The sequence below is a fragment of the Molothrus aeneus genome, chromosome 1 (genome assembly GCF_037042795.1).
Source record: "Molothrus aeneus isolate 106 chromosome 1, BPBGC_Maene_1.0, whole genome shotgun sequence".
In the NCBI taxonomy this organism is placed as follows: domain Eukaryota; kingdom Metazoa; phylum Chordata; class Aves; order Passeriformes; family Icteridae; genus Molothrus; species Molothrus aeneus.
In genome coordinates, this window is record NC_089646.1 from 113,801,119 (window position 1) to 113,825,912 (window position 24,794).

The following is a 24,794-nucleotide window of genomic DNA, read 5'->3' on the forward strand; positions in this document are numbered from 1 at the left end:
AATATCATAGGCTACTCCAGAAGTAAAGGGTTTAGACCAAGCACAGAAGTAATCTGCATATTCTTGCCTCTTTTGCTGTGCTTTTAAAGTTAGTATCAAACAAAGCACTTAGACAGAAGCTTCTTAAATGTGAATTTGAGAAAGTATTGATGGGAAATTCATTGAAAAAACTCTTTGCTTATAAATACTTCTTAGATTTATTTCTTTATGGAAGAACACAAATATTTAAATCTTTAAAAATGCTGCTCCTTTTTCTGAGGAGCATTTAATGTGAGGAAAGGTACTTTTTCTTTACCTCTCCCTACATTTTTTTTTCTCCTTTTGAATTGAATGTTTTGGGGATGTGATCTCTTTCTTATTTTAGGGACCACATCACCAGAGTGTTATGCATTTCTCTGGGAGTACAAACAGGTATTTTACATAAGCAGCCCTTCAAGGAGTGCTCAGCTGAAAGGTTGTGTGTTCACACTGTGTGTTCTCTCACATGTCATCTCCTCTCCTGAGGCCAATACTTCCAACTGGTGCAGTGCAGAGTGAACAGCCACTGACTGGACCATGATCCAGAGGAAATACAAAAGTTGCTTTCTTCCTGACAGGATCCAGCTTCATTTGAACTCCAAGAGGCTCTGAGCATAGATGCACTTGTTCAGTGATTTAGTATCATCCATGGACTAGAAAATTTTTCATTGGAGTGTCATGCATTTAAATGCATGCAAGAGGTGATAGGAGTATTATTTACATGCTTTTATACCAACTTGTTATGTGTTTATTTTTTTTTCCCTTCTGCTTGTGTTTCAGGCCCACTCAAATTATTTAGCTTATTATTCTTCATAATAGTTGCTCTTAAATTCTAATTACAATGCATCTATGTGCTTTCACAAGCATTACACTGTATTTTGGTCCTCTGATCACTCCAGATAGGATGAAAAATGAAAATATAATAGAAGCAATTCATTAAATAGCATATATTTTAACTGGTTTAGGTTTGGTAAACCTTTGCTCTCTTTCTCCCCACAGTGAAAATCTATGTTCTCTACATCACCACGGGAGCTATTCCTGGGTCAGGAACAGATGCAGATGTGTACATCATGCTGCAAGGCTCCTTGGGAGATACTGGCAGAAGAAAGTTAATTAGAAAAGGACATGAAAATTTCGCTAAAGGAAAGGTATACTTATAAGTTCTGCAGGATCTTTTTCACTTTTAGAACCCAGTCCAATCACTGTGGATTTAGTGGGAATAGGGAAGTCTACAAAGTCCAGTTTACAGCACTCTGTGATTAAGTGTTTGTCTATCAATATCTCAACCTTATGTGTGAAGTACCAATCCTTATGCAGCTGATGCTAGCAACACTGACAGCTGATAAAGTGGCTATATCAAGTGCTTTCATATTCAATTTTACATTCAAATTTTAATACCTCTTTTCTGCCCATGCCACTCTTCAGACTATGGCACCTTTCCTGATTTTTACTGTCTACCCCTCAGTCTGGCACTTGGTCTCCCTCCAGACTGTCAGACACTACTGTCCATAGTTTTCTTTGGCATACCAGGAGGGCCCTTCACTCACTGTGCAGGAGTCTTGTAGCTCACAGACATAGACCAGTCAAAGTCCAATATTGCTGCCAGAGATGCATTTCCTTGGTGCATTGTCAGTATAAGCAGAAGTTGGAGGGAATTTAGGTACTGAATGTGCTGCAGAAGCATGGGTAGATTTACAGAAAAGTGCATGTCTTTGACATAAAACCTTGTGCCCATCAGAAGTTCTGGACAGAGGGACTGAAATTTTCAGCTGAAAAAAATCACTAGATATTTTGAACGTGGAATAAACAAATTGCTTGTACTTATTCTGGCTCTTTTTTGGAAACAAATTTGAGGACTGAAACAATTTTTTAAGTATTCCAAAACAAATATCTGTTACAGAAGACTTGTGTTGGAATAGTTGAAGTTTAGAAAAAAAATCCACCAATGTCTTGCAACCAGTAAGTTATTTTAATCTGTTGGTGTTGGCTGCCAAGAAAATGAGAGTTTCTTCAAGGGTGCAAGTTTCCAAATCAGCCTAGACTGATAGCCAAAGCAGACATGGTATGTGTGATTAGGAGGGGCTCAGCTCCTAACTACCCCTAGCCTCATCAATTCAGTGTCAATTGAAAGTGTGTATTATATTTCTGGATTTCAGCTACTTGAAATACTTACTCATAAGAAAAGTTGGAGAGTTTAAATCTTTTTTATTTAAGGGATTAAATACTGTGGATGAGGCTACTCAGTTTTGATAAAGTCACATTTGTCTTCCCTAATGCTGAAGTTCAGGTTATGGGTAAGCTGATTTAACTGAGTTTTAGAGCTGCAGTCCTTTTGTCTTCATGAAGTAAAGTTAGTTGAATATAAGTTTTACTAGGTTCCTCCTTAAATCATAGTCCCACAAGTGAGTAGTCTGATTTCTAGACCGGTAGTTTTTAATGAAGAGGGACCAGGGATGTACATCTAGAAATGTTGACTAAGAAAGCAGAAGTGAACCACAAAGATTTATAACCTGAAGGGTAGTTTTATGGTATTAGCATCTACTTCGGTTTAGCTCAGAATTTTTCTCTCTTACAGAGTAAGATGCAGATCTGGCATGTAGCCATCTCATCATTATTTATTTGACATTTTATAGGAGCAGTGTGTGAATATAACACAGTAGCCTTATATTTCTAAATGTAGATATCAGCACAGGAGGATTTTAGGGCTCTAAAAAGAAATTGCTTGTAGATAAGTAATAGAGAAACACATAAAAGTCTTGATTCACTCATTGTTCAGTGAAAATGAAGGTATTTGGTTAATTGAAAAGTAAAAAATTATTCTGCAAGAAAGGCTCATGCCTATGTAGCAGTATTTTTTCATTATATGTTTTGGAAGTTTCCCAATGTTTTCTTCCCTTTAAAAGTAATCTCCAAAAAGACTCTCAAGTGTAGAATGTCTCTTTCTACACCAGCCCAATCACATATTGTGCCAAGCACCCCTGCAGTCAGAGATTCTGCACTTGGTGGTTTAGGGGATTTGGAGTATAACAGGCAGAATTTGCATTTGGAATCTTAACAGTTGTTCTGACATTTTAAAATGTGCTTTTCCTTGCAATAATTTTTCCCCTGACTATACTGTAACAGCTAGTGAACTGGAACAGTGTTTCTGTTCAAAATCATATCAAAATATAGTGTTAGTCTCACAGAATGTCAGGGCTGTTACAAGCAACAGTTTAGCTATGCAGAAGTACATAGAAATGTTTAAATATTCAGCAAATTTGCAGTGGATTGGAGATATTCTTCTCTCATTTAACATGTTTTTTATTTTCATGAGCTAAGTTACATGATAGTAAAAGAGTGAATTATCATCTTATATCTGAAAAGTTTCTTTGTGCCTTTCCAAAGTCCTTACACCTGTGAGACCATCAGAGAACTTGTAGGTAAAGTAATGTGCATGATATTATTAATTCACCAGTAAGGCCCTGCAGGTCACCCCTGAGAGGGCAGCGCTGTTGCCATTGAGAGCTGAGATTCTGGTGATCTGCTCATACTAATGAGTGTGAGGACTTGTCCTGCAAGATCCATAGTCTTTCAAATTGCTGTGACATTGATGCCTTGTTTGATGTTCTCCTAAAAGCTGTGAGGACAGACAACGCAATCTCAGCACACATCTTCAAGCAGTTCAGCTTTCCTGAAATCCTAACAGTATTTATTCATGATTCATGAGTCAGTTTAAGCCTGATTGATGTTACCTGCTTATGAGCATTTTCTTGAACCAAGTATACTCAGTTCAGACATTCTGTGAAAACCAGGGCCCAGTTGTGTAAAATCCTTACAGTATCTCCATGTTGCTTCTGACACGCAATGTTTTTTCAGCAAATGTCATTCTTGATGCTTCTTTATATGGCCTTTGATAGACTTGCTGTATGCTCTGTCATATGGCTGTGATGTATCCAAAAATTTCCTCTTTGGGAATGTGGGTTTTTTTCAGATTAGTCCCATCAAAACCAGTAAAGTACACTGAATATGTTATAACTGATATTTAAGTATTTTAATCTACGTTTTATGAAATTGGCCAGTATTTTAAGTATTCCACTTTATAGAAGCACTAAATTCTCTGACAATTTTTGCTTCATTCTGTTAGTATTTGAAAAGATATATTCTTTATCCTGCCCTATATTTAGACATCAACTGCTCAGGTTGGTGCCATGGTAACTGTAGCACATACAAAAATTTTCAGTGAGAGGTGACTGTTGGTGCTCAGTTTCAGTACTCACAGATTAAGCACTGACAATTTAAAAAAACCAAAAAACCAAACTTCAGGAAAAAGTCAATATGTGCCAGGATACACAAAGAGTCAGAATGTGAGGCAGTGTCCTGAGGTCATAGGTAGGAAGCCAGTGAAGTCCACATCCCACCACACTGACAGTGCTGCTATTTTGTGACTGCACATAAACCTTCTCTTATGGAAAGCATGCCTGACATAATGATTAAATAGGTGCCAAATGTCATTGATCCAAATGTATTAATCACAGTGGCAGGCTGTTGGCCAAGTTACTGTTATACAGAAATGAACACTAAATCAATCTGGTCATCATAGAATCACAGAATTGTTTAGGTTGGAAGAGACCTTTAAGATCAAGTCCAGCCGTTGACCCAGCACTGCTAAGTCCACCACTGAACCATGTCCCTGGCTACATGTTTCCTTGGGCAGCCTGTTCTAATTCTTGACAACAATTTCATTGAAGAAATTTTTTCATATAGCCATTCTAAACCTCCCCTGGTGCAACTCAAAGTCATTTCCTCTTTTGCTGTGGCTTGTTATCTGGGAGAAGAGACCAACCCCAATCTGGTTGCAACCAATCTCGCCCCTGAGCGTCCTTCCTTTCAGGCAGTTAGAGAAAGCAATCAGGTCATCCTGAGCCTCCTTTTCTCCAGGCTAAACACCCCCAGTTCTATCAGCTGCTCCTCTTAGGATTTCTGCTCCAGACCCTTCACCAGCTTTGTTGCCATTCTCTGGATACACTCCAGCACCTCAATGTCTATCTTGTAGAGAGGGGTCCAAAACTGAACACAGAATTCAAGGTGTGGCCTCATCAGTGTAGAGTACAGGGGGACAATCATTGCCCTAGTCCTGCTGGCCGCCCTATCTCTGATACATGCCAGGATGCCTTTGGCTGCCTTGGCCACACTGCCTCATGTTCAGCAGCTGTCAACCAGAGTCTCCAGGTCCTTGGTGGTTTTCCAGCCACTCTTGCCCAGTCCTGTAGCATTGCATGGGGTTTTGAGACCAAAGTGCAAGACCTGGCACTTGGTCTCGCTGTACGTCATGCAGTTGGCCTTGGCCCTTGGATCCAGCCTGTCCAGATCCCTTTGCAGAGCCTTTCTGCCCTCCAGCAGATCAACACTCTCACCCAACTTGGTGGTGTCTGCAAACTGACGGAGGGTGCCCTTGATCCCCTCATCGAAATTCTCAATAAAGATATTAAACAGGACTGGAGCCAGTGCTGAGCGCTGGGGAGCACCAGTAGAGACCAGCCACCTGCTGGATTTAACTCCATTCACCATCACTCTCTGGGCCTGGCCATCCAGTCGGGTTTTATCCAGAGAAGAGTGCACTCATTGAAGCCATGAGCAGACACTTTCTCCAGGACAATGTTGTGGAAAATTGTATCAAAGGCTTTCTTAAAGTCCAGATTACCAAATTTCACAGCCTTTCCTTCATTCACTAAGGAGGCCACTCTGTCATAGAAGAAGATCGAGTTGGTCAAGCAGGACCTGCCTTTCATAAGGTCATGATGGCTGAGACTGTATGTGTGTGCTGTGTGATGGTACTCGAGGTGACCTGTGCCATAACCTTCCCTGGCAGGTAGACCAGGCCTGCAGTTACCTGGATCCTCCTTCCAACCCTTCTTGTGGATTCGTGTTACATTTGCTAATTTGCAGTCAAATGGGACCTGTCCAGTTAGCTGGGACTTCCTGTAAATGATGGAAAGAGGTTTGGGGAGCACTTCTGCCAGCTCCCTGGGTACCCTTAGGTGAATCCCATCAAGCCCCATATGTGTGTCTCTTTGCTGTAGCAGGTTGCTGGTCCTTTCCCCTTGGATTGTAGGGGCTTCATTCTGCTCCCTGTCTCTGTTTCACATCTCAGGGGGCTGGAAGATCAACTGGTCTTACTATTAGAGACTGAGGCAAAGATGGCAGTAAGTACTTCAACCTTTCCCTCAGTCTTTTCCAGCTCTGTTTGTGGCACTCATGGTTGCTTGCACTCCCTCAACCCCTCAGAGCTTCTTCTGTATATGGGGGAGCTTAGCCACCATTGGTTCTGGCCCTGTGTCCGGTCACCTGCTGTGGCTCAAGATGTGGGTTCCTGGGGGCTGTCTCTGCTATCCCGAATTCCTTTGGGAAAATTTCCCCTGTACCACACTGCAGCATTCAGCTGCTGATTGTGCCAGTGCCAGAGCAGCTCACCTTGGCCACTTGACTGCTACTTTTTGTTACACCATCTTTAAATCCATTGAGCAGAAGGATTAATCAGATGGGAGCTAGGAAAATATGGAATGCCAGCATAGTGAAGGAAAAACTGGTGAAAGTTGTCAGAAACTGCGAGGAGAAATGCAGAAAGAAAGAACATTTCCAAAGCTTTATAAAATCGTAGGAGACAGTGGCAAATACCTGAGTCATGTGCAGTTCTCATTAATACCTCCAGGATGGCATTTTCCAGGCAGTGGTTAAAGTCAGTGAGAGATTTATAAGGGACAGAGTCAGAACATCCCATTGCAATCACCCAGCTTGTCTATACAGCACTGGCCAATGTCTAGAGCTGAGTGAATAATTAATTTCAGTTTCCTGACATATTCCTGCAGGGCAAAAAAATATGTAAAACTTTGTTGCAAAAAATTAAAAACTGGTCAAAATTAATTAATGCTAAAATTACCTGCAAGAGGGGAGTACTTCATTCTGTCTATATAGATCTTAAAAATAAATCATGTAAGTGACATTTCTAAAGCTGAAATGCATCTCACTTAGTTTCACTTGCCTGCATTCTACACATTTGTTCTAACATGATGGCTTAAGTATCTGCTGCAGAAAGGGAGTGATGGTTACCTTCTCTCTTCATTTGGACATTTATCTTAAAATGAAATTAGTTAACCTCAGAGAGTACCTGCTGTTTTCTTTGAAGGAAATTGTCTTATTATATAGACTTATTTTAGATATGCCAAGTTGGGTAAGTGAATTTTATGCCCTGTTCATTTCGGTTTTGATAAACAAGGTAATTTTAAAATAAAATGCAGCTAAATTTGCTTGATTTAATAAAAATCTTAAAAGAGTTATGGTTAATACAAGTGTGCTTTTTTCAGGAAACAAAATATTCAATCATTTTCCTCAATGCATCAAGAAATAAATTAAATTCAGTTCAAGTTAAAAAGTTTAGAAAATATATCTAACTCCAAATGAATAGCTACCAGTGATGAAGTTTAAATCTAGCTGGAAAGCTGTTTCAAAGCTTAAGGATACTTGGTTTTTCTTTTAAATATTAGAGATTCACACTGTTTTCTGGCTAAATTTGTCAAAATCTAACTTCTTGGAATTGAATTTTGTCCACTTTTGACTGCTAGTTTGGATAGCTCTCTTACACCAAATTTCTACTGCTTTTGACAGTATTTATGACAATAAGAAAATCAGTATGCCTTTGACAGGTTAAATAGATTATTCTGCTTGATTCACTGAAAGGAAGGCTTTCCAGTGATTTATTAACTCTCACAAATCTTTTCAGAGCACTCTTCAATTTAGCACCCTACTTCTTCAAGTGTCATAATTGGAGATTGTATTTGCATAATCTCTGAAATCTTGTTTTCTTCCAGATAAATCATGGAAATACTAAAGAGCATAAGCTTATTAACTGGCTTCACTGCATTGAGATGTGCTTGAAAATATTCTCTTTTTACAGCTACACTTGGAGACATACAAGTTAGACATTTTATTATCCCATTATTATATTTGATTATAGTGTCTTAATCAAAATATCATACAATGATATGCATTTCTGAAGTTGAAGAAAATTACATTCATCCTATTTTCTTTGCCTGTTAAACCAGATCTCAGACTTGGACTGTTATTCAATCAATCCAACAATCAAGCTGCAAAGTGATAGCTGTCTTATATTTTTTTGTGTTTTATTGCTGGTTTTGCTTGACTTTTAAATCTCTTTTGTTTGATATAATTCATGATTACAGCTTTGGATGTGGCTGATGACACTAATCTATATAGCAGTCCTTTTGCATTTTATTAAATACATTTTAAAGTCTGATTGAAATGTCTTTACCTGGTTGGCAGAATGTTCACAGCTACTGACCGTTATAAAATGCCCCTATTCTTTCCTACTCCTGTTGCTTTTTTATGCATATAAATCTTGTTTCAAAAGGATTTCTTTCCAGTTAAACTAAGATTATTAACATAAGACCAGTGCAGGGCAAATATATTCTGGGGTTTTTTACTACCCCTATTCTTTCACTGATTCTTCACCAATCTTGTTGAAGACTATGATAAATGTGGGTTATCAGAAACCTCAAATGATTCATTCATTATAATCTATGTTAATTTTTTCATGCAGAGATAAAAATTTTCAATGAATTTATAGCTGAGAATTTAACATAATCCAAAATCATGCTTGCAGAAATGTGAGTCTAGAAGGAAATTCAGGGTTGGCTTTTTCAGATGCATGAAAACCCCTGTTTTTAAATAAGCATTTTTAAAGAAGCATGCAGAACACTACAAGGCAGTGAGGGCACAGTCAGAGGCACTCTCCATCCTTCCACTGAGCTGAGCCAAGCCAGTACTGCTACCAGTGCTACTTACCGCCCAATATTTCCACCTCTGAAGGCTGCTTGCACAGTGACATTTGCTCTGTCCAAATGTTTATTTAGTTTAAGCAGTTCATTTCATTAGTGATTTGGGCTTTTTCACTTGGTCTATCTCGATAAAATTTTGCTGGAGCTGATTTTGTGGTTGTTCTGGCCCAACTGAAAAGGTGATAATGTCCATCTAAGAGAAGGCAGTGATGTGACAACCATTTGGGACAAGGTGGAGAGGTTCTGTTCACACTGTTCTCTCTTTCCAGGAATGTTTACACACTGTTTCTGATTGGGGTCATTGTTACAGGGGGCCTTTATTTTGCCTACCTGTGTTAAAACTGCTTTGTTTTCAGTGGAGTTTCTGCAGATTAACAAGTGAGATCAAAATAATCAGGCAGCAAATCAATAGGTTTGCTAAGCTTAATAGAAAAGGTCCTTTATCTAGACACTCTGACTCCTTTTCCAATAAAAGCCTATTAAAATGATACTAACATTAGCAGTATGGGAAATCACTTGTGCATACAGGTTGATGAAATGAAGCATATGGTGTGTCTTGACTTGCCATTTTCAGTTCTTCTGGGAATATCATCATTAACCAACCATCAAGTCTCAGTACCAAGCCTGTAAAATGATTGGCATTTATAAAGGTAAATATTGCACAGTGACTGTTCAAATGCTTCTTCTGTTACAAGAGCTATTGCAGCTGCTGCAGACAGTGATATGTTGCCAGCACTGTCACAGAAGAGTACTGAATAAAGTCATAATAAACTGGGTCATAGATTCAAAGAAAAGGCTCAAAACGTGAGTCCCTGGAAAAAAAAGAAACATTTGAAGAAAATCTGAAAAAGAGTTAAGAAAAAAACCCCAAACTTTAAATATTCTGAAAGGATTGCTGGAATTACTGTTATAAAGGAATTTTTAGTCCATATTTTTTTAGCCAAGAAGTATGAAAAGTACCAGTTCTGGTTTTGCTAGGGCAGCTCTTCTGGGTCACAGAGGATGTATGGCTCTACCATTGTCAGTCTTAGCTGCTCAGACTGGGAGAATATATCTCTTTCTCCAGGCAATATTAATTAAGAAAATTTAGTGGGCTGTACATACATACAAATTGCTTTAATGCTATTCTGAGAAAATTCAATATAAGCTCTGCTGAATTAGACAAAATGTATTATTATCAATATTTAAGGTGACTTTTCAGTTCAAACCTAATTTGCTAGTAGTAACTAAAAAACAATTAACATTTTTTTCCCTAGGGGAAAATGATGAAGATAAATTTCATATTCTATAGGTTTGCTTATGTTCTGTGTGTTTTCTTCCTCTCTCTTTCTCTTTCTGCAGAATTAACCCTCCAGTAATTTCAAAGGTCCCCATTTGTAAGTTAAATAAAAGGTAGAATATCATGTGATGTACAAGACCTGTCAACAACTCGAGTATTTAGAAAATTTTATGCCTAATCCATGGTCTCAGATGAATCTACAAAAATATTAGCTAAATTATTAATAATAATTGAATTTCATAAAATTAGAATGAAATATATGTCATAATCTCCCTGTTTGCAGACAGCTTGAGAGAAGAAAAGTGAATTAAGTTTAGCAAATAAATTATCTCTAGCCAATTGTTTTTAGCTCTAAGAATTATGGTTGCTCCTCTTTCTCTGTTCTTTTTTGGTCTCTTGACTAAAATAAAGCTCATTACACTGCATAGATTTTCAAATGTACACATAAAGAGAAAATGTTATCTTATCTATGAGGTGAGTTTATCCCAGATGACACAATTTCTAGTCTATTTAATAGTTCCTTAACTTGCACTTTATTAGATGTTTGAATAATCTGCAGATTTGTCCATGGATTTTTGAGATTTTACATTCTCTAAAGTGAGCTTGTTAAAATGGCACAATGACAAACGATAGTGTGTCTAACACAAACCAAACATCAAGCTTTTCACAGATGTTTTTTTCCATCAAAATGTACTTATTTTCATAGGAAAAAGGAATTGGAAAACATTTTGTGTCTTAACTATAGTTGCTTTTATCTGTGGCTGGATCCTCCAGGTCATAGATAACCCATAGCACATACTGCCCCTGATTTATTAAGTCACTAAGTTAATCAGTGCTAAAAGTTTGTTATCCATCAAACTTGATGCAAGTCAGACCCAGCTATTCTTCTGGGGACAGCACAAGACTAGAAGCAGCAGATTATTGTCTGTAGTTTTCCAATATTCCTAACTCTCCTTTCCAAGGGTGGATCACTGACAACAGATTTTTCTGGAGATGCTGATGACCATGCCACTAAATTAGTCATTCCCTGGAAAACTCTTTTCTCTAAAAAAGAAATTATTCTAACAAGTATCTGACAAGAGCTTTCTCATGTGTTTCCAGTAAAATAATTGTGCTTGTTTCAGCTGGGGTAGAATTAATTTTCTTCCCAGTGGCTGGTATGGGGCTGTGTTTTGGATTTGTGCTGAACAGAGAGTTGATAATACAGAGGTGTTTTTGTTATCACTGAGCAGGGCTTGCACAGAGCCAAGGCCTTTCCTGCTTTTTGTGCTGCCACGCTGGTGAGGGGGCTGGGGGTGCTTGGGAGGGTGGGAGGAGACACAGCCAGGACAGGTGACCCCAGCTGACCAAAGGGATATTCCAGACCTTATGGCATCATGCTCAGTATAGAAAGGCAGGGGAGAAGGAGGACGTGGGACATTTGGAGTGATGGCATTTGTCTTCCTAAGTAACCTCTGCAAGTTCTGGGGCCCTGCTCTTCTGGAGATGGCTGAACACCTGCCTACCCATGGAAAGCACTGAATCAATTCCTTGTTTTGCTCTGCTTGTGTGCATGGCTGCTGCTTTCTCTATTAAACTTTATCTCAACCCAAAATTTTTCTAGCTTTTACCATTCTCATTCTCTTCTTGATCTTTCTGGTGAGGGGGTGAGCGAGCAGCTCTGTAGGGCTTGGATAATGCCTGGGGTTAAACCTCAACAATCATGCATTAGTATAAGCATTATCATTTGCAAGAGCTAGCAGCAATTTTAGGATAAATATGCACATTTTGTGAACTTAATTTTTTTTTTTTTTACTGACAGACACAGGGGTCTTACTTCAGGTTTCTTACTTCAGTCTGTGTTTTTCAGTCATCTCCTAACTGCATGTATTTTTAATACATTTCATTTAATAAGTGTAACAAATTCATTTTATTCAGACATGATGGTATAACTTTACCAATCCAATTAAAGCTGGAATAAAGGAGTGATCAAATTAATATCGCAATTAACGTAAATTAAGAGTTCAAGTTAATGGTATTCAATCATCAAATTAGTCCAATAGGTAATAAAATAAAATTATTGTGTTGACACTAAACCTTAATTTTTTGATATAGCTAAGGAAAACATGAAGAGGAGCCTCTTTTCCTGCAGTTCTGCACTCCTAGAATTTCAGCTGTTCCAATGTATTTGCTCTGCTGTTAGATTCAGTAAGCCACTGATAACCTTGACTCCTTGTGAGGAAGTATAGATATTCAAATGCCTCTTTCAGATTTTTTTCCTTCATATCATTGTCTCATTTTCCCATTTCACATGACAGCTTAAGAGTGATAATGCTGATGTGTTGATTAGATGGTACATTGTAGCAGTTTGTGACTAACATGACCTTTCTGTCTACAAGTTACAGAGTAATCAGTATCAGGTTGATTATTATTTTTAGGACACTGTTAAAGGTGTGGTTCACAAATACACACTTTCAAATTCACATGTACAGATATTAATGAAAAATGAGGAACAAAAATTGAAGAACAAATTTAAAATTTTTCTGTTTCTGGGGATTCTTTTTAAGTGAATGGTCATATCTAATCTGCAAATTTAAGCTCAATATTTGAGCTTATGCTGTGTCTTATTAAATTGCAAGCTTGTTAAGCTCATCTTTGTGACACAAATCTTTCATAAGTTCTTCAGCTGGAAGACTTTTCCAGGAAAGAAATTATAAGTGGTGGAGAAAGAGAACTGCTATTCTTTGTTTCACCTCTGCGTAAACCTTTAAGGGTTGCTCTGGCAGAGCAACTTCAGTGTGAATTACTTTGGGAAGACTTAAAGACTTCTCAGGACTCAAGTGTTTTCATCATTATTGCTACCTATTCCCTTCAAAACCATCTCTGCATCTTTAAATCATGCTGGAAATTCCATCACAAATAACACTAGATTTTAACAGTTATCAACCCCAGTAGAAATGAGACGATAATTCATAAATCTATAAAGCAAAAAATGTGGAAAGTCTCTGTGACAAGAATTTAATGTCTGTTTTTCAGCTGAGGTAACACTCACAAATAGCCAGAATCAGATATTGTGAAAGTATTGAATGTCTGATATATCACAATTCTCTTTAGGAATCTTACTTCAGTGTTCTAAACATTGTAAAATTATTGTGGGTTTTTTTAACTGATAGAGAATAGCAGAACTTATTTCAACATAGTTTTATTTAATATTTTTCTTTCCATTCAATTACTTATATTGAAACTAATCCTACAAGTTAATCCAAATCTGGAACCAATTTTGTCATTCTTTCTTTAGAGATTCCTTCTGTGATGCTTGTTTCTACCCTTCTCATTCCCTGTATTTCATTCCTGAAATAGCCCTTGGGGTCTATTTTGTTGAGAGTAAGATATTTTTAAAATATATTCCCTGTAGATCATTAAACATCAATTTTGGGAAGGAAAATTTCTCATTAAGCAAGCATAGGCAGCTGATAATCTGTGTGGGCAAAGAGGGGGTTTAGATGTAAATTGCAGAACTACAAAGGGAAGAAATACTTCTTACTGCAGGCATTTAGCATGGTTAAACTTGTCATTTCTGGTTCTGTTGCTATTTATTGAGTTAATAAAAAAATCCTGATTTTCTTCTCACTTTCATATTTCAAAATACACTGATAATTTAGTTACATGATTCTGTTTCCATATGACTTCTGATTCTGAATTTTTCAGGTGGATATTTTTCCAGTGGAGGCAGTAGATATTGGTATTCTGCAAAGGATGGTTGTTGAAAAAGGGAGAGGCTCTGACTGGCTTCTGGAGAAGATCATTGTGAAAGAGTCAGCATCTTCAGGGACAGAAACACTGTTTATGGCTCAAACATGGCTTAAAGACAGACATGATGGAAAAAGATCTGCCTCAGTAACTCTGGATGTCACAGGTCAACACTATCTTCAAACTATCATCTGCTAAGAAACTCATTCCAAACTGGAGAATGCAGCTATACAATTTCCTTCTACAAAGAAGTTGTGATTTAAAATATTCCAGTAGAACATTGTCATTATACAGGGAATTAGTGTGTCTGAACACTTTGCGTTTTAATACCATTGAATAACCACAATTTGCCAAAGGATAATTTCTGCTTTGTTACTCCAGATTTAAAATGCTGTAAATGCCAGGAAGTTTGTCCTATTCCTTTTTTACAAATTCCTGCCTCTCCAAGTCTTACTTCTACACCTGCAAACTATTTTTAATCTTCTAATACCAATTACTTGCTAGGCAGAGTGAAAATGAGGTAAAAAGCAGGGAAAACTCTGTTTAAGCAGTGCAGAAAATGTCTCCATTGTATTCAAGAAGACTAATTTACATTATTTATGCTACACTGTTTGGACAACTTTTGCCAGAATCTGGAGATGCTTTTGACTGACACCATGAGAGTAGTCAGGCCACAGAAGAGCAGTTTTGAGCCCACTGCCTGTGGCTCTTTGTCAAGACAGGAAAGGAATGTACACCCTCCTTCCCTCCCTGTGTCATGGCTTCAATCCAGGAATGGATTTCAACACAATCTGGTGTGCAAGCTGGGAGGAACCACAACACACTCCAACCAGATCAGTAGGCACCAAAACACAGAATGTACCTCTAAGACAGATGTATTTATTCTCCTGCCTCTCAGAGAAGTTAATTGACAGTATAGATGAGTCCTTGGATTGCAAAACGTGTTCTAGATTTATTCTTCCTAACTCCCTGAGCATTTGCTGGCACTTGTCCAGCAATAGCCTCTTGAGACTGAAGAAGATTCTAGTTCAATTGATTTCCTCTGCTGTATGATCTCTAACTTTTGATCATTTGAAACCAGGAAAAAAAAGAGAAAACTGTTCGTATGCAAATACAAATAATTTCAGCTTTGGTTTGGTTTGTATGTTGGGATATCTCTGAAAAAATAAAAAAAGGCAATATTTAGTTCTGTTTCTATCAAACTTCATTGATTAGGACAAATGTTCCTGTGAGTTTCTTTATACAATAATTGGCAAATCTAGTCTTGGTTATGAGGTCAAAAGAAATCTCATTTTCAGTTCAGGTCACTACCTAATGTTTACAGGCAACTTTGATCTATACCAAATCCCGATGAAATCAGTGGAGACTCATATCTGTGGGAGGAGCATCAACCTCTAGAATGGGCATTAAAGACATCCAATTAGTGCTCATTCATCCAGAGCATAAATTGTACAAATGAAGGGAAATACTTTAAAATGAAAAATACTTGAATCTTCATCTTACTGCCATTTTCCTAGTAAATAGCCAGCCTTAGAGACAGTTTATTTAATGGGATGATATTTAGATGATGCTTAAATAGAAAATCACACTGTACATTTCCTAGTTAAATCTTTAATCTAAATGATATAATACTCAGTCAATTGCCTCACTAGACATGAATACAGACCTTTATTATCATATAGACACTGTTCTACAAAAGTATTAATTTTATCTTTTTTTAATTAGAAGTTCAGGAGAGGAGGAGTACATCTGCCTGGCCTTTAGGAAGAGAGCAAATGAATTCAGGTATAGCTTCTGTCATTACCTTGACTGTTTTATTAATCAGTTTTGAAATAATAATGTGAGAATATTTTCATCACAATAGTCATTATACTTACTAGTACTGACAATAGTTTCCCCTTTGTAAAAAATGGCAATGAACTTAGGGAGCTGCTCAATACCCAGGTGACATCCTTATAAAATAATGTTCCCCATGTAGAACAAGGCATGTCTTAGAAATTTTATATCAGATAACTTTGTTTATATATGAAAACAGAAACATCCTTAATATTTTTTCCTTTTTATTTTCCTTATTTTATTTGTTCAGAAGGCAGATGGAGGATTTATTTCACAAAGCATCAAGAAGAAACAAAATCAGAATTTGAAAAGTTGTCAGAAAATATATCCAAGATGGTTATGGTTTTTTATGGAAGCAACAGCAAGTCAAATCCAGTTTCCATGGAAAACAAAGTGGAACATCAGACTGAGAACCAAATAACATATGATGTAAAATAATATATAGATTTGCCTATATTTAAATTTCCTTTGAGTTTCATTTTAAAGAGAAATAATAGCGTAGTGCTGTAAATATTGTTTTTAGTGTTTGTATTACTGTTTAAACATTCAAGAAAATCAGAGCTGAAGTTTTCAGTCGCATACCATATATTATTTTTAATTTCTGGCTTTCTCAAGTTCATGATGATCAAGCATATTCCTTTTTTCCCCAACAAATAGTCATAGTTAATAATGCATATCATTTTAAATGACATTAATGTTACTTATTCACATTAGAAATCATTGGTGTATGTAATTTGAATTTGATAGATCAATTACAACGAATGCCCCTAGAGGATAAAGCTAAAATGTCCTTAAGTGCCTACAGTCAACCTGGTTCTGCTGCTTTTGAAGTGAATGGCACTTCTAGCACCAAGCTTGATGCAAATGGGTTCAGGATTGTGCTGACTCCTTTAGAGCCAGCTTCCTCTCTTCCTGTAAACTATGCATTTATCTGCACACCTCTGTTTGGATGCTAACTCATTGTTTTGTTGATTCCTAGATACATTTGCCATCTGATTTGGGAACGCTTTATAAAGTGAGGCTTGGTCTCCAGAGTTTGGAAATCAACATATCCCAGTTGTCTCTTCATCACTTTAAAATACAGAACACATCAACCCTGGATACCTTTAGTCTCACCATAAATAAAACACTTCCTCTTTCTCCTAATGGAGACATATGGGTTGAATTCCCTATACAGTGGCCATTAAAAGAAGCACTTTCTGGTAGGTATAAATCTACTTCAAAGCAGTAGAGTGGTTCAGGAGGTTAACATGTCCTAGTATTACAGTAGAAACCTTTATCAAAATGGAAATTTTTATTGTCTTTATTTAATGATTCATAGAGACTGGATAAGAAGTTAAAAGGTATGAAGGAAAATATTACCCACTCAGCTTAATTTCTGTACCATAAAGTGGGAAATTCAATATTCACTTGATTGCACAAAAGCATTATTATATGCTAGAAAGAACAGTTTATAAGAAATATTCTTTTCTTGCACTGTTGTAATATTTTTATTCTCTTTTGTTTAGTCCTCAGCTGCTCATATTGCTGACATTAACAACATGATTTTTTATAGTTCATTTACTATTAGGTGATTTTGTTGTTTGTTTGCACTTTCCAAACAAATATTCTCAGTAAATAACAGCTCAAAACTACATATAAGCTTCAGCTTTATTACCTTTATATACTCCAAATATTTATGCCTCCTAAAATTAGCTCAACAATTCTTACATTTGTCACCTTGGTTAAGTAAAATAAAAGAAATCTTTTCACCTAAATTCCACCCTATTCCCTAATGTGATACTTACTGAATGCTACCATATGATGGAACAAATACTAACTTAATTAACAGACCAAATAATGATACTTAATATCCAAATAATTTGTCCCTGGGTTTTATGCAGAAGACAAATAATTATTTGGGTAAAAAATAAGTCAGCTCATCTAAAGTGGGCTGAAGTAGACATAAAATAAACTACCCCAAAACACTTTGGATTTGAACTTATGGCCCAGTTTCAGTGAGGTCTCTGAATGCATCCAGAAGTATGTGAATGATCTCAGTAGAAGTAACAGAGGTTGAGGTTTGGGGTTATTTTGCATATTTTGGCTGCAACTGAAAATCTAATATTTGTATCTAGGCTTTAAATTTTATATTGCTTGGAGGTGTTATTTTCACTTGGCCACTTACACAGTATGGGTACAGAATAAGCCTCAATGGCTTTCATCTCCTACACACAAGATTGAAACAAAGAGGATCTTCAGATTAACATAAAGCACATGAGTGCACCCCTTGCAAAGGACTGATCACTGTCAAATGCAGAAGTATTCAGGATACAGGTCCAAGCCCACAGAAATGAGGAGAGAAAGATGCAGCATGGGTGATAAAGGAGGGATGAGACTGGAGTCCTTATGACCTTGGCTCTGGCTCTGTCACTGACCTCTTCATTGAAAAAATAATTTCCCCATTCGTTGGTTTTTTTTTTTCTTTCCTGGTAATATTTTTGTTCTTTGCATCTATTCTGAAATCAAGAGACAAAAGACATCGCAAACAAGGAATAGGTGTTATATTATCTATAAGTTTAGGTAAAAGAACTATCAAATGAAATAGCTAATTTCTGTGGTTTTTATTTCTTTCCACCCATGCTTTAGATATTTTCAAGGAGGGATTTGTAAGCAGTGAAGGAAAAAAAACTAGGACAGTGATTCCCCCAAATCTTTGCCATTTATGTCCAAGAGAGCTTTAAGCAGCTCCACAGCAGGTGGTACACATGGAGTTCAAAGTGATCTTTAGAGACAAATTTACTCGCAATTTATTGTGAAAACCAGATATGCTTTTTGACAGCTTTCTAAACCTAATTTATTTTCTCCCTTTTATCAGCTAAAAGCAAAACCAGTATTGTATTAATTGGAATGGAAAGCAGCTAATCACACTCACCATAACCAGAAGCCATGTGATGTTAAATTTCAGATACAGCTCTGTCATTCATAGAGTGCCTTAGTATTTTATCTCAGTTATATTTTCCTTTTTTACAAAAAGTATGCTTGGGATTGTGATGAAGCATTTGCTAATGGCTAATTGAAGCCATCAAAATGCAGTTGATAGAGTACAGACCCTTGAGATCTGGCAGTGCACACTTGTGCCTTTGGGTGTATTAATGAGCAGATGCAGGCCTCCAGCTGAGTATATACATAAGTAGTTTCCCTTTAGTGTACCTTCCTTTGAGATGTTTACACCTCAGGAATCCCCAGGGATGACATGGTGCTGTCTGTCTCCTCTCACACACAGGGCTGTTCAGAAGGTCAGTTTTGCACTACTGTACTTTTTAAGGCAAAACAATTAAATATTGAGAAGGCAAAAAAACCCTATTATACTACTTTCAAGCTGATTATTCCCATAAATTTAACAGAGAGCCATAGAGCCATAATTCATATCAATCTTATGAAATAATTAGAATTTTATAAAATTAATGGAGTTGTAACATTCATATATGTTACCCTTGTTGTATGTAATTTCTTTTCAGAGACCCCTTTAAACTTTCCAATTTATTCAGTACACTAAAGAGATAAAAGCTTGGTGGCTGCACTTGTGATCTGGTCACACTACGCAAACAAAGACCACTATTTAAGCATTTTAGGCCTCCTACCCTTCCTACATTAATCTCCCTCCATTGCCCTCCTCTGTACAATGGGCTCTCCCAGTGCTATCCACTGTATGATTTAATCCGAGGTTCAGGAATGCAGCCTCTCCATTTGACTCCAGTGCATCAGGGCCACGATGAGTCACAGACTTGACTTGTCTTGGACTCCCCTGGAACCTCCAGCCATGATAGGCAGAGGATGGCCCAGTCAGCTCATGCCTGAGCCACATGTTATGTGCATCTTTCCCAAGTTCTCTCTCTGCCCTCCTCTCCTGCACAGACTTTGGACCTATGTTGTAGCCTTGTTCTCATTCCTTCTCTGGCCCTTTCTCCTTCTACCCCCAGCTCAATCCCTGGATGGATCCCAGGCCTTTTTCATTGTTTGCTGCATCTGGGACTCTGGACAGCTCTGCCTGCCTCATGCAGATGCTGCAGAACGTGGTCAGAGAGGGCACTGTCTGAGCTGGGGCTGTGCTCAGCTTCTACCTTGTCCACTCTTGTGGGGCAGGTCCACTCTTGCTGGTCTTTGACACAGTGATCCAAGAACTAAACCTTCCAAATGCAATTCTTTCACTTTTTTTTTGGGCTGGTCCAGCCTCACTTCTCAAATTTCAGATCTGGGAGATGGTGGCAAAACAATTATGAAGAAAAAATTGCAAAAATTTGGGGTTTTGCTATTATTTTGAAGTGCTTAAATTTTAATTACATCTGACTGTAGAATGCCATGTTGTCAAATTGCCATGCAAGGTTGTGGCACAGTCTTAACAAGATCTCTTTTTACTTGATATTGCAGTGGTTACATATCATCTAACAGTATTTTCAAGAAATATTTTGAATGAGAGAAATTTAGTGCATATGACTGCATGTATCTATGGTACTCATGGTGACACAGGAGACAGATCCCTTCTCCAGTCATTGCAGAATGTACAGCAGGGAGAGAAAAACGAGGTACTCTGTCTTAAAGTATTTTAAAATTTACCCTTTAATACATTCTTGTACTTCCTACATATTATTTTCAAATTTCTCCATACAGCTAAGAAACATGGTTTTCTATTACAATACTGAATAATTTTATTTTAGTCATTTCCAGTTATGGTGGATGCTGTTGACTTGGGAGAACTGGAAAAAATTCTTCTTTCGATCAGCAGTAAAACAGGTAAAATGCTTTTACTTTCTAAACTCAGTCATGTAAATCACACAGCTAGCATCCCATTAAAGGCAACAAAGTCCCTGCCAGAGTTAAATCCTAGTTAAGTCCTTTTGGCTATTTTTTCTAAAGGGTAGTGTTTTATAAAGCAAAATTCTACATTTCGACAAATTAAAATCCTGGGATCTAAAGGTTATAACATTTTTGCATCAAGAAAGTAAATGAAGATGAATATAATTATATTCTGCACTTAATACATGCTCTACTAATAAGTTATCTAGGAGAATAATTATTACTCAAGTAAGAAATTGGTATTGTTTAATTTTCCTTCTATGATTCAATTATTTTCACTGTTTTCCCACCAGTTCAGTTTTCTCCCTGTGACATTCAGAGGCAATTTTTACCTCTGTTTGGCATTCAGCAAGTTTTGTCACTGAACTTCCTTAAAATTGTCTTGACCTCAACATCTCTCTGCTTTATCTGTAGGATGGCTATCGTGCTACTAATTCAAAGAATTAATTATAAACTTTTTTGTAATCCATTAATGAAATTTGCTATAAAATTGTAAATCATTCGTATGCATTACACTTGACCATTTTCAGACAGTTTTCTAGGGAAGCAAGGGTTCTATGTTTGCACTTTATCTTTTTTTTTTTGTTTGTTTGGTCATCCAGAGGCTCCTCATAAAAACCTTTTAGGCACAGCACCCTATTTCAACCACGTATGTGAGGTGACATTTGGGCACAAACTCCTTGGCTGGTCACACATCCCGTGCCCAGCACAGGGTCACCCCCAGGGGGACACGGTGTGGGGCTGCAGTTACTCCAGAGGGGAAGGGAGGGACAGGGACAGCTGCAGCTCACTGATTTTGTTTCCCACAGCCTCAGTTGTGGAAGTTAACTGCAGCCATCTGTCTGAGTGACAGTCACTGAATGTGGCAATTGTGTCTAGCCAAAGGGCACCACGGAGAACGTGACAGGAGAGATTTTTCCATTCAGGTTTGAAAACACAGTTCACAAAGAAGGGACATTGGGCTCATTGCCTCTGTGTGTGTTATGAAGACAGGATTGAGATGAGTTTTAACAGATATTTCTTCCAAAGGAGTTACTTAGATGATAAAACACTTCGGATGAGTAAAGGTGTCCATATTGTAACTAGACCTGTTTGAACTGAGACTAGTTTGGACCAAGACTTTGAACCAAAAATCCCAAATCCCATACAATCTCTTTAAAGTCAGATGTACCCTGCAGGATGATCAGTCCAGGCAATGTTCTCTAGTGCATTTATGCTTTCATTGCTTATCAGAGCAAGTTTTTAAGATTAGATGGTACATTGTCCCTTCCTGAATCTTCTGACTCTCTCTATGCACTTATCTTGGCAGGTCATAGTGTAACACAATGTCTTGGATTCCTCCACAGAAGCCTATTGATATAATTAAAGAGAATTGGATAGTAGCAGAAGAGATTGGAATGCAGTTTGTTGAACAGGGCTGCAGCTACAAATATTAGAAGGGAAAATGAATAGTCTTCATTTTCTCTTATTTTGCCATAGACTGACTAGTGGCAAGACACTCAGGCCATGCAGCTGAAGTCCCAGCAGAAAATTCAACAATTCAATCTGTCTTACACTCAGGGAGCAATGTTTCCCAAACAGCAGAGGGGTACAGTGAGCTGCTGAACTGCCTTCCCACCTGCCACCTAATGAGATCCTCTTTGTGCTGCATGTGGAATAGAGCTCCACTCCTCTTGTCAAGTGGTCACTGAGGAGGAAGCAACAGACTTGTATTTCTGCTCTTCTTTCTCAAATGTGCCTGCCCAAGTCATGCTGAAGCTTTTCTGCATGCCCATCCAAGGACAGTGAGGACAACACTCCTTTGCTTCACTAAGACAAAGGAAACGCTTACTCCTAAGTTTCTAAGTTGAGGTTCACAAATAGGAACAAAATAAAAAAATCTTGTAGTCGTTACAGCACTTTCAACTGAGTTGTTTGCATTCATAAATTAATGAAAAAAATGAAGTTTTCAGGTAGTAAGAATGCAATCATTACACCAACAACATCCTACCTAATTTCTTGTCATGCAATGGAACACTTTCACTATGTTCTCTTTCCTTCTTTGCAGACTGCAAACTGGACATTAAAAAAATGCATGTGCAAGAAGCTGCGAAGGAGCATCCTATCTATGTATTTGAAGTGAATGAGTGAGTATATTGTGTAAAGCTAGTAATGTTTTTTAATAGCATAATAGTTGAAAACACTGAGCAGACACTGAATTAAAGTAAATGTGATTCTCTCAATAGATATTTTTAAAATATGCCCATCTTTAGCTGTTCCACATAAATTAATAGGATTTTTTAAAATTAATATATTATTTACTTACCAAAAAAGAAATGTGATTCTGTTTTTCAGAGAATTTTCTGTGAATGCAAATAAGCCCAAAATACAGAGAGAAATCCCAAGATCCTTCGTTATTAGAGGAGAGAAACAAAAGAATGACATAGATAACAACTTGAACAAAGAAGGAAGTAAAGTAAAACATTTGAGAGAGTATACTATTAAAGTGTACACAGGTGACAAAAGGGGAGCAGGGACTGATGCCAATGTGCATATTATTTTATTTGGGAATGAGGACAAATCTGAGGTATTTCAACTCTCTCAGTCACTGGAGCATCAAAACCCCTTTGAAAGAGGAAAGGTAAGTACACAGACTTTATAGGTTGTATCCATTTCTGTACCAGAAAAGCAAACATTAAATCTATGCAAGTTCTTTAGAAAACTTGAGGCATTTATTCTGTTTTCCACATCACTACATGAGTCTCAGCTCGCCCTGTGTTTCTTCTTTCCACCAGATTCACCAAGGAACATTTTACTTCTATTTATCTAGCTACCTCTGCTGCTCTTCTGCCTTTTAGTCCCAAATACATCTTCACACTGCCTCCCCTTACGTGCCCAGCTCTGTATTTCCTCATTCTGAAATGCACAGCACGAGTGGGCTGTGCATGTGTGTGCACTACCCTGTGCTCTTGCACACACGTTGAATATCCTGCATGAGAACACATCAGTCTCTTACATCCCATCATTTTACTTTGCCATGGAAACTGGTGCTGCGAGCATCCCTGGATGTATAAGCCTAAAACCAGGTGAAATGGAACCATACACATCAGCCTGATTCTGAGATCCATCCTGCTTTAGGCTGTTATTCAGAGACCCTTAGTTCAGATACAGATATTTGCATAAGAATGCAGATTCTCTGCATGATGTCCTAGTGCCTCGACTCGATGTTCTCCTAATTTAATAAATATATTATTCTGGCAAAGAAATTGCTCTGTTTGGTCACCACTTGTGCAAAGGAGTACAATGATGGTTACCCTTAAGTAAAAAAGAAATATATATATTCTCTGTAACTTTCTCTTGTGGAGTTATTGAAAGGTAATGACTAAATAATTAGAACTCCAGGGAGAATATATACCTTAAGAGATCTACCTCATTATCTCCAGCAATATGAATCATCTTTTTACCTGGAAGTAGTTTCTTCAGCCAGGTTATCTGTGAGACAAAGATATTTACCCATGAATTGTCTTCCATACTGAGGAGAATAATAAATCTAGCTACCTATAGGCACAAGAAGCAAGTAAAAAATGTCTTAAGTGGTACTTCCTTTTGCCTGGTACTACACAGGAGGTGTCATTACTCTTCAAAAAGGAACAGTAGATATGTAGAAATCCTGTTAGCAATCCAGCTAAGTAAATGGATAGCCAGTTTTTTCCTGAGACCTAAGTCAAAGGTCTTAGGAAAAACAATTTCTTTTTAAAAATCAGCAATATGAAATAATGGAATATTTCATATTAAAGTGTATAATATTTGAGAGGAATAATGGTTAATCTAGTAAAAGCCTTTAATTTTATATTTCTGAATTTTTGTTCACATATGATATACAAAAATATTTTAGAATACTATATCAGTTGTGGAGTCATGAGACCAAAAATATTTTCACAGTAGATGAAAGTCAAGAAAGAGATAGGGATTGTCATACTATAAGTTGAAAAGTGAATCTTTTGTGTTGAAACTGGGACCTAATAGGAGAGAATGTATGCCACACATCATCAGTAGGGAAAATAAGCCACATTAGTGGTTCACTTATTCTGAACTTCTACTATTACACTTGAATTGGTCTCAGAACTGACCTAGACAAATATGTAAGCTTCCAAACATTAGTATCATATTTTTAATAACTGTATTTTAATATTAAAGGTTGATACCTTCAAGATTAAGACAAAAAACTTAGGCAGCCTACGTTCAATTGAAATTGGCCATGACGGGAAAGGATTTGGTAAGTATTC

The 24,794-nt window shown here is 37.3% G+C and overlaps 1 protein-coding gene across 1 annotated transcript in view; it reads left to right on the forward strand.

Annotated features, from left to right (window-relative positions):
* RP1 (RP1 axonemal microtubule associated) overlaps window positions 1–24,794 on the forward strand; it is a 164,908-nt gene that overhangs the window by 134,498 nt on the left and 5,616 nt on the right. Inside the window, exons 46-55 of the mRNA XM_066547495.1 lie at window positions 1,018–1,166; window positions 13,816–14,023; window positions 15,583–15,642; window positions 15,944–16,122; window positions 16,673–16,895; window positions 20,104–20,258; window positions 20,391–20,466; window positions 22,577–22,655; window positions 22,864–23,149; window positions 24,706–24,784. Of these exons, the coding sequence (XP_066403592.1) occupies window positions 1,018–1,166; window positions 13,816–14,023; window positions 15,583–15,642; window positions 15,944–16,122; window positions 16,673–16,895; window positions 20,104–20,258; window positions 20,391–20,466; window positions 22,577–22,655; window positions 22,864–23,149; window positions 24,706–24,784 (1,494 nt within the window). The remainder of the gene's footprint in view (window positions 1–1,017; window positions 1,167–13,815; window positions 14,024–15,582; window positions 15,643–15,943; window positions 16,123–16,672; window positions 16,896–20,103; window positions 20,259–20,390; window positions 20,467–22,576; window positions 22,656–22,863; window positions 23,150–24,705; window positions 24,785–24,794) is intronic.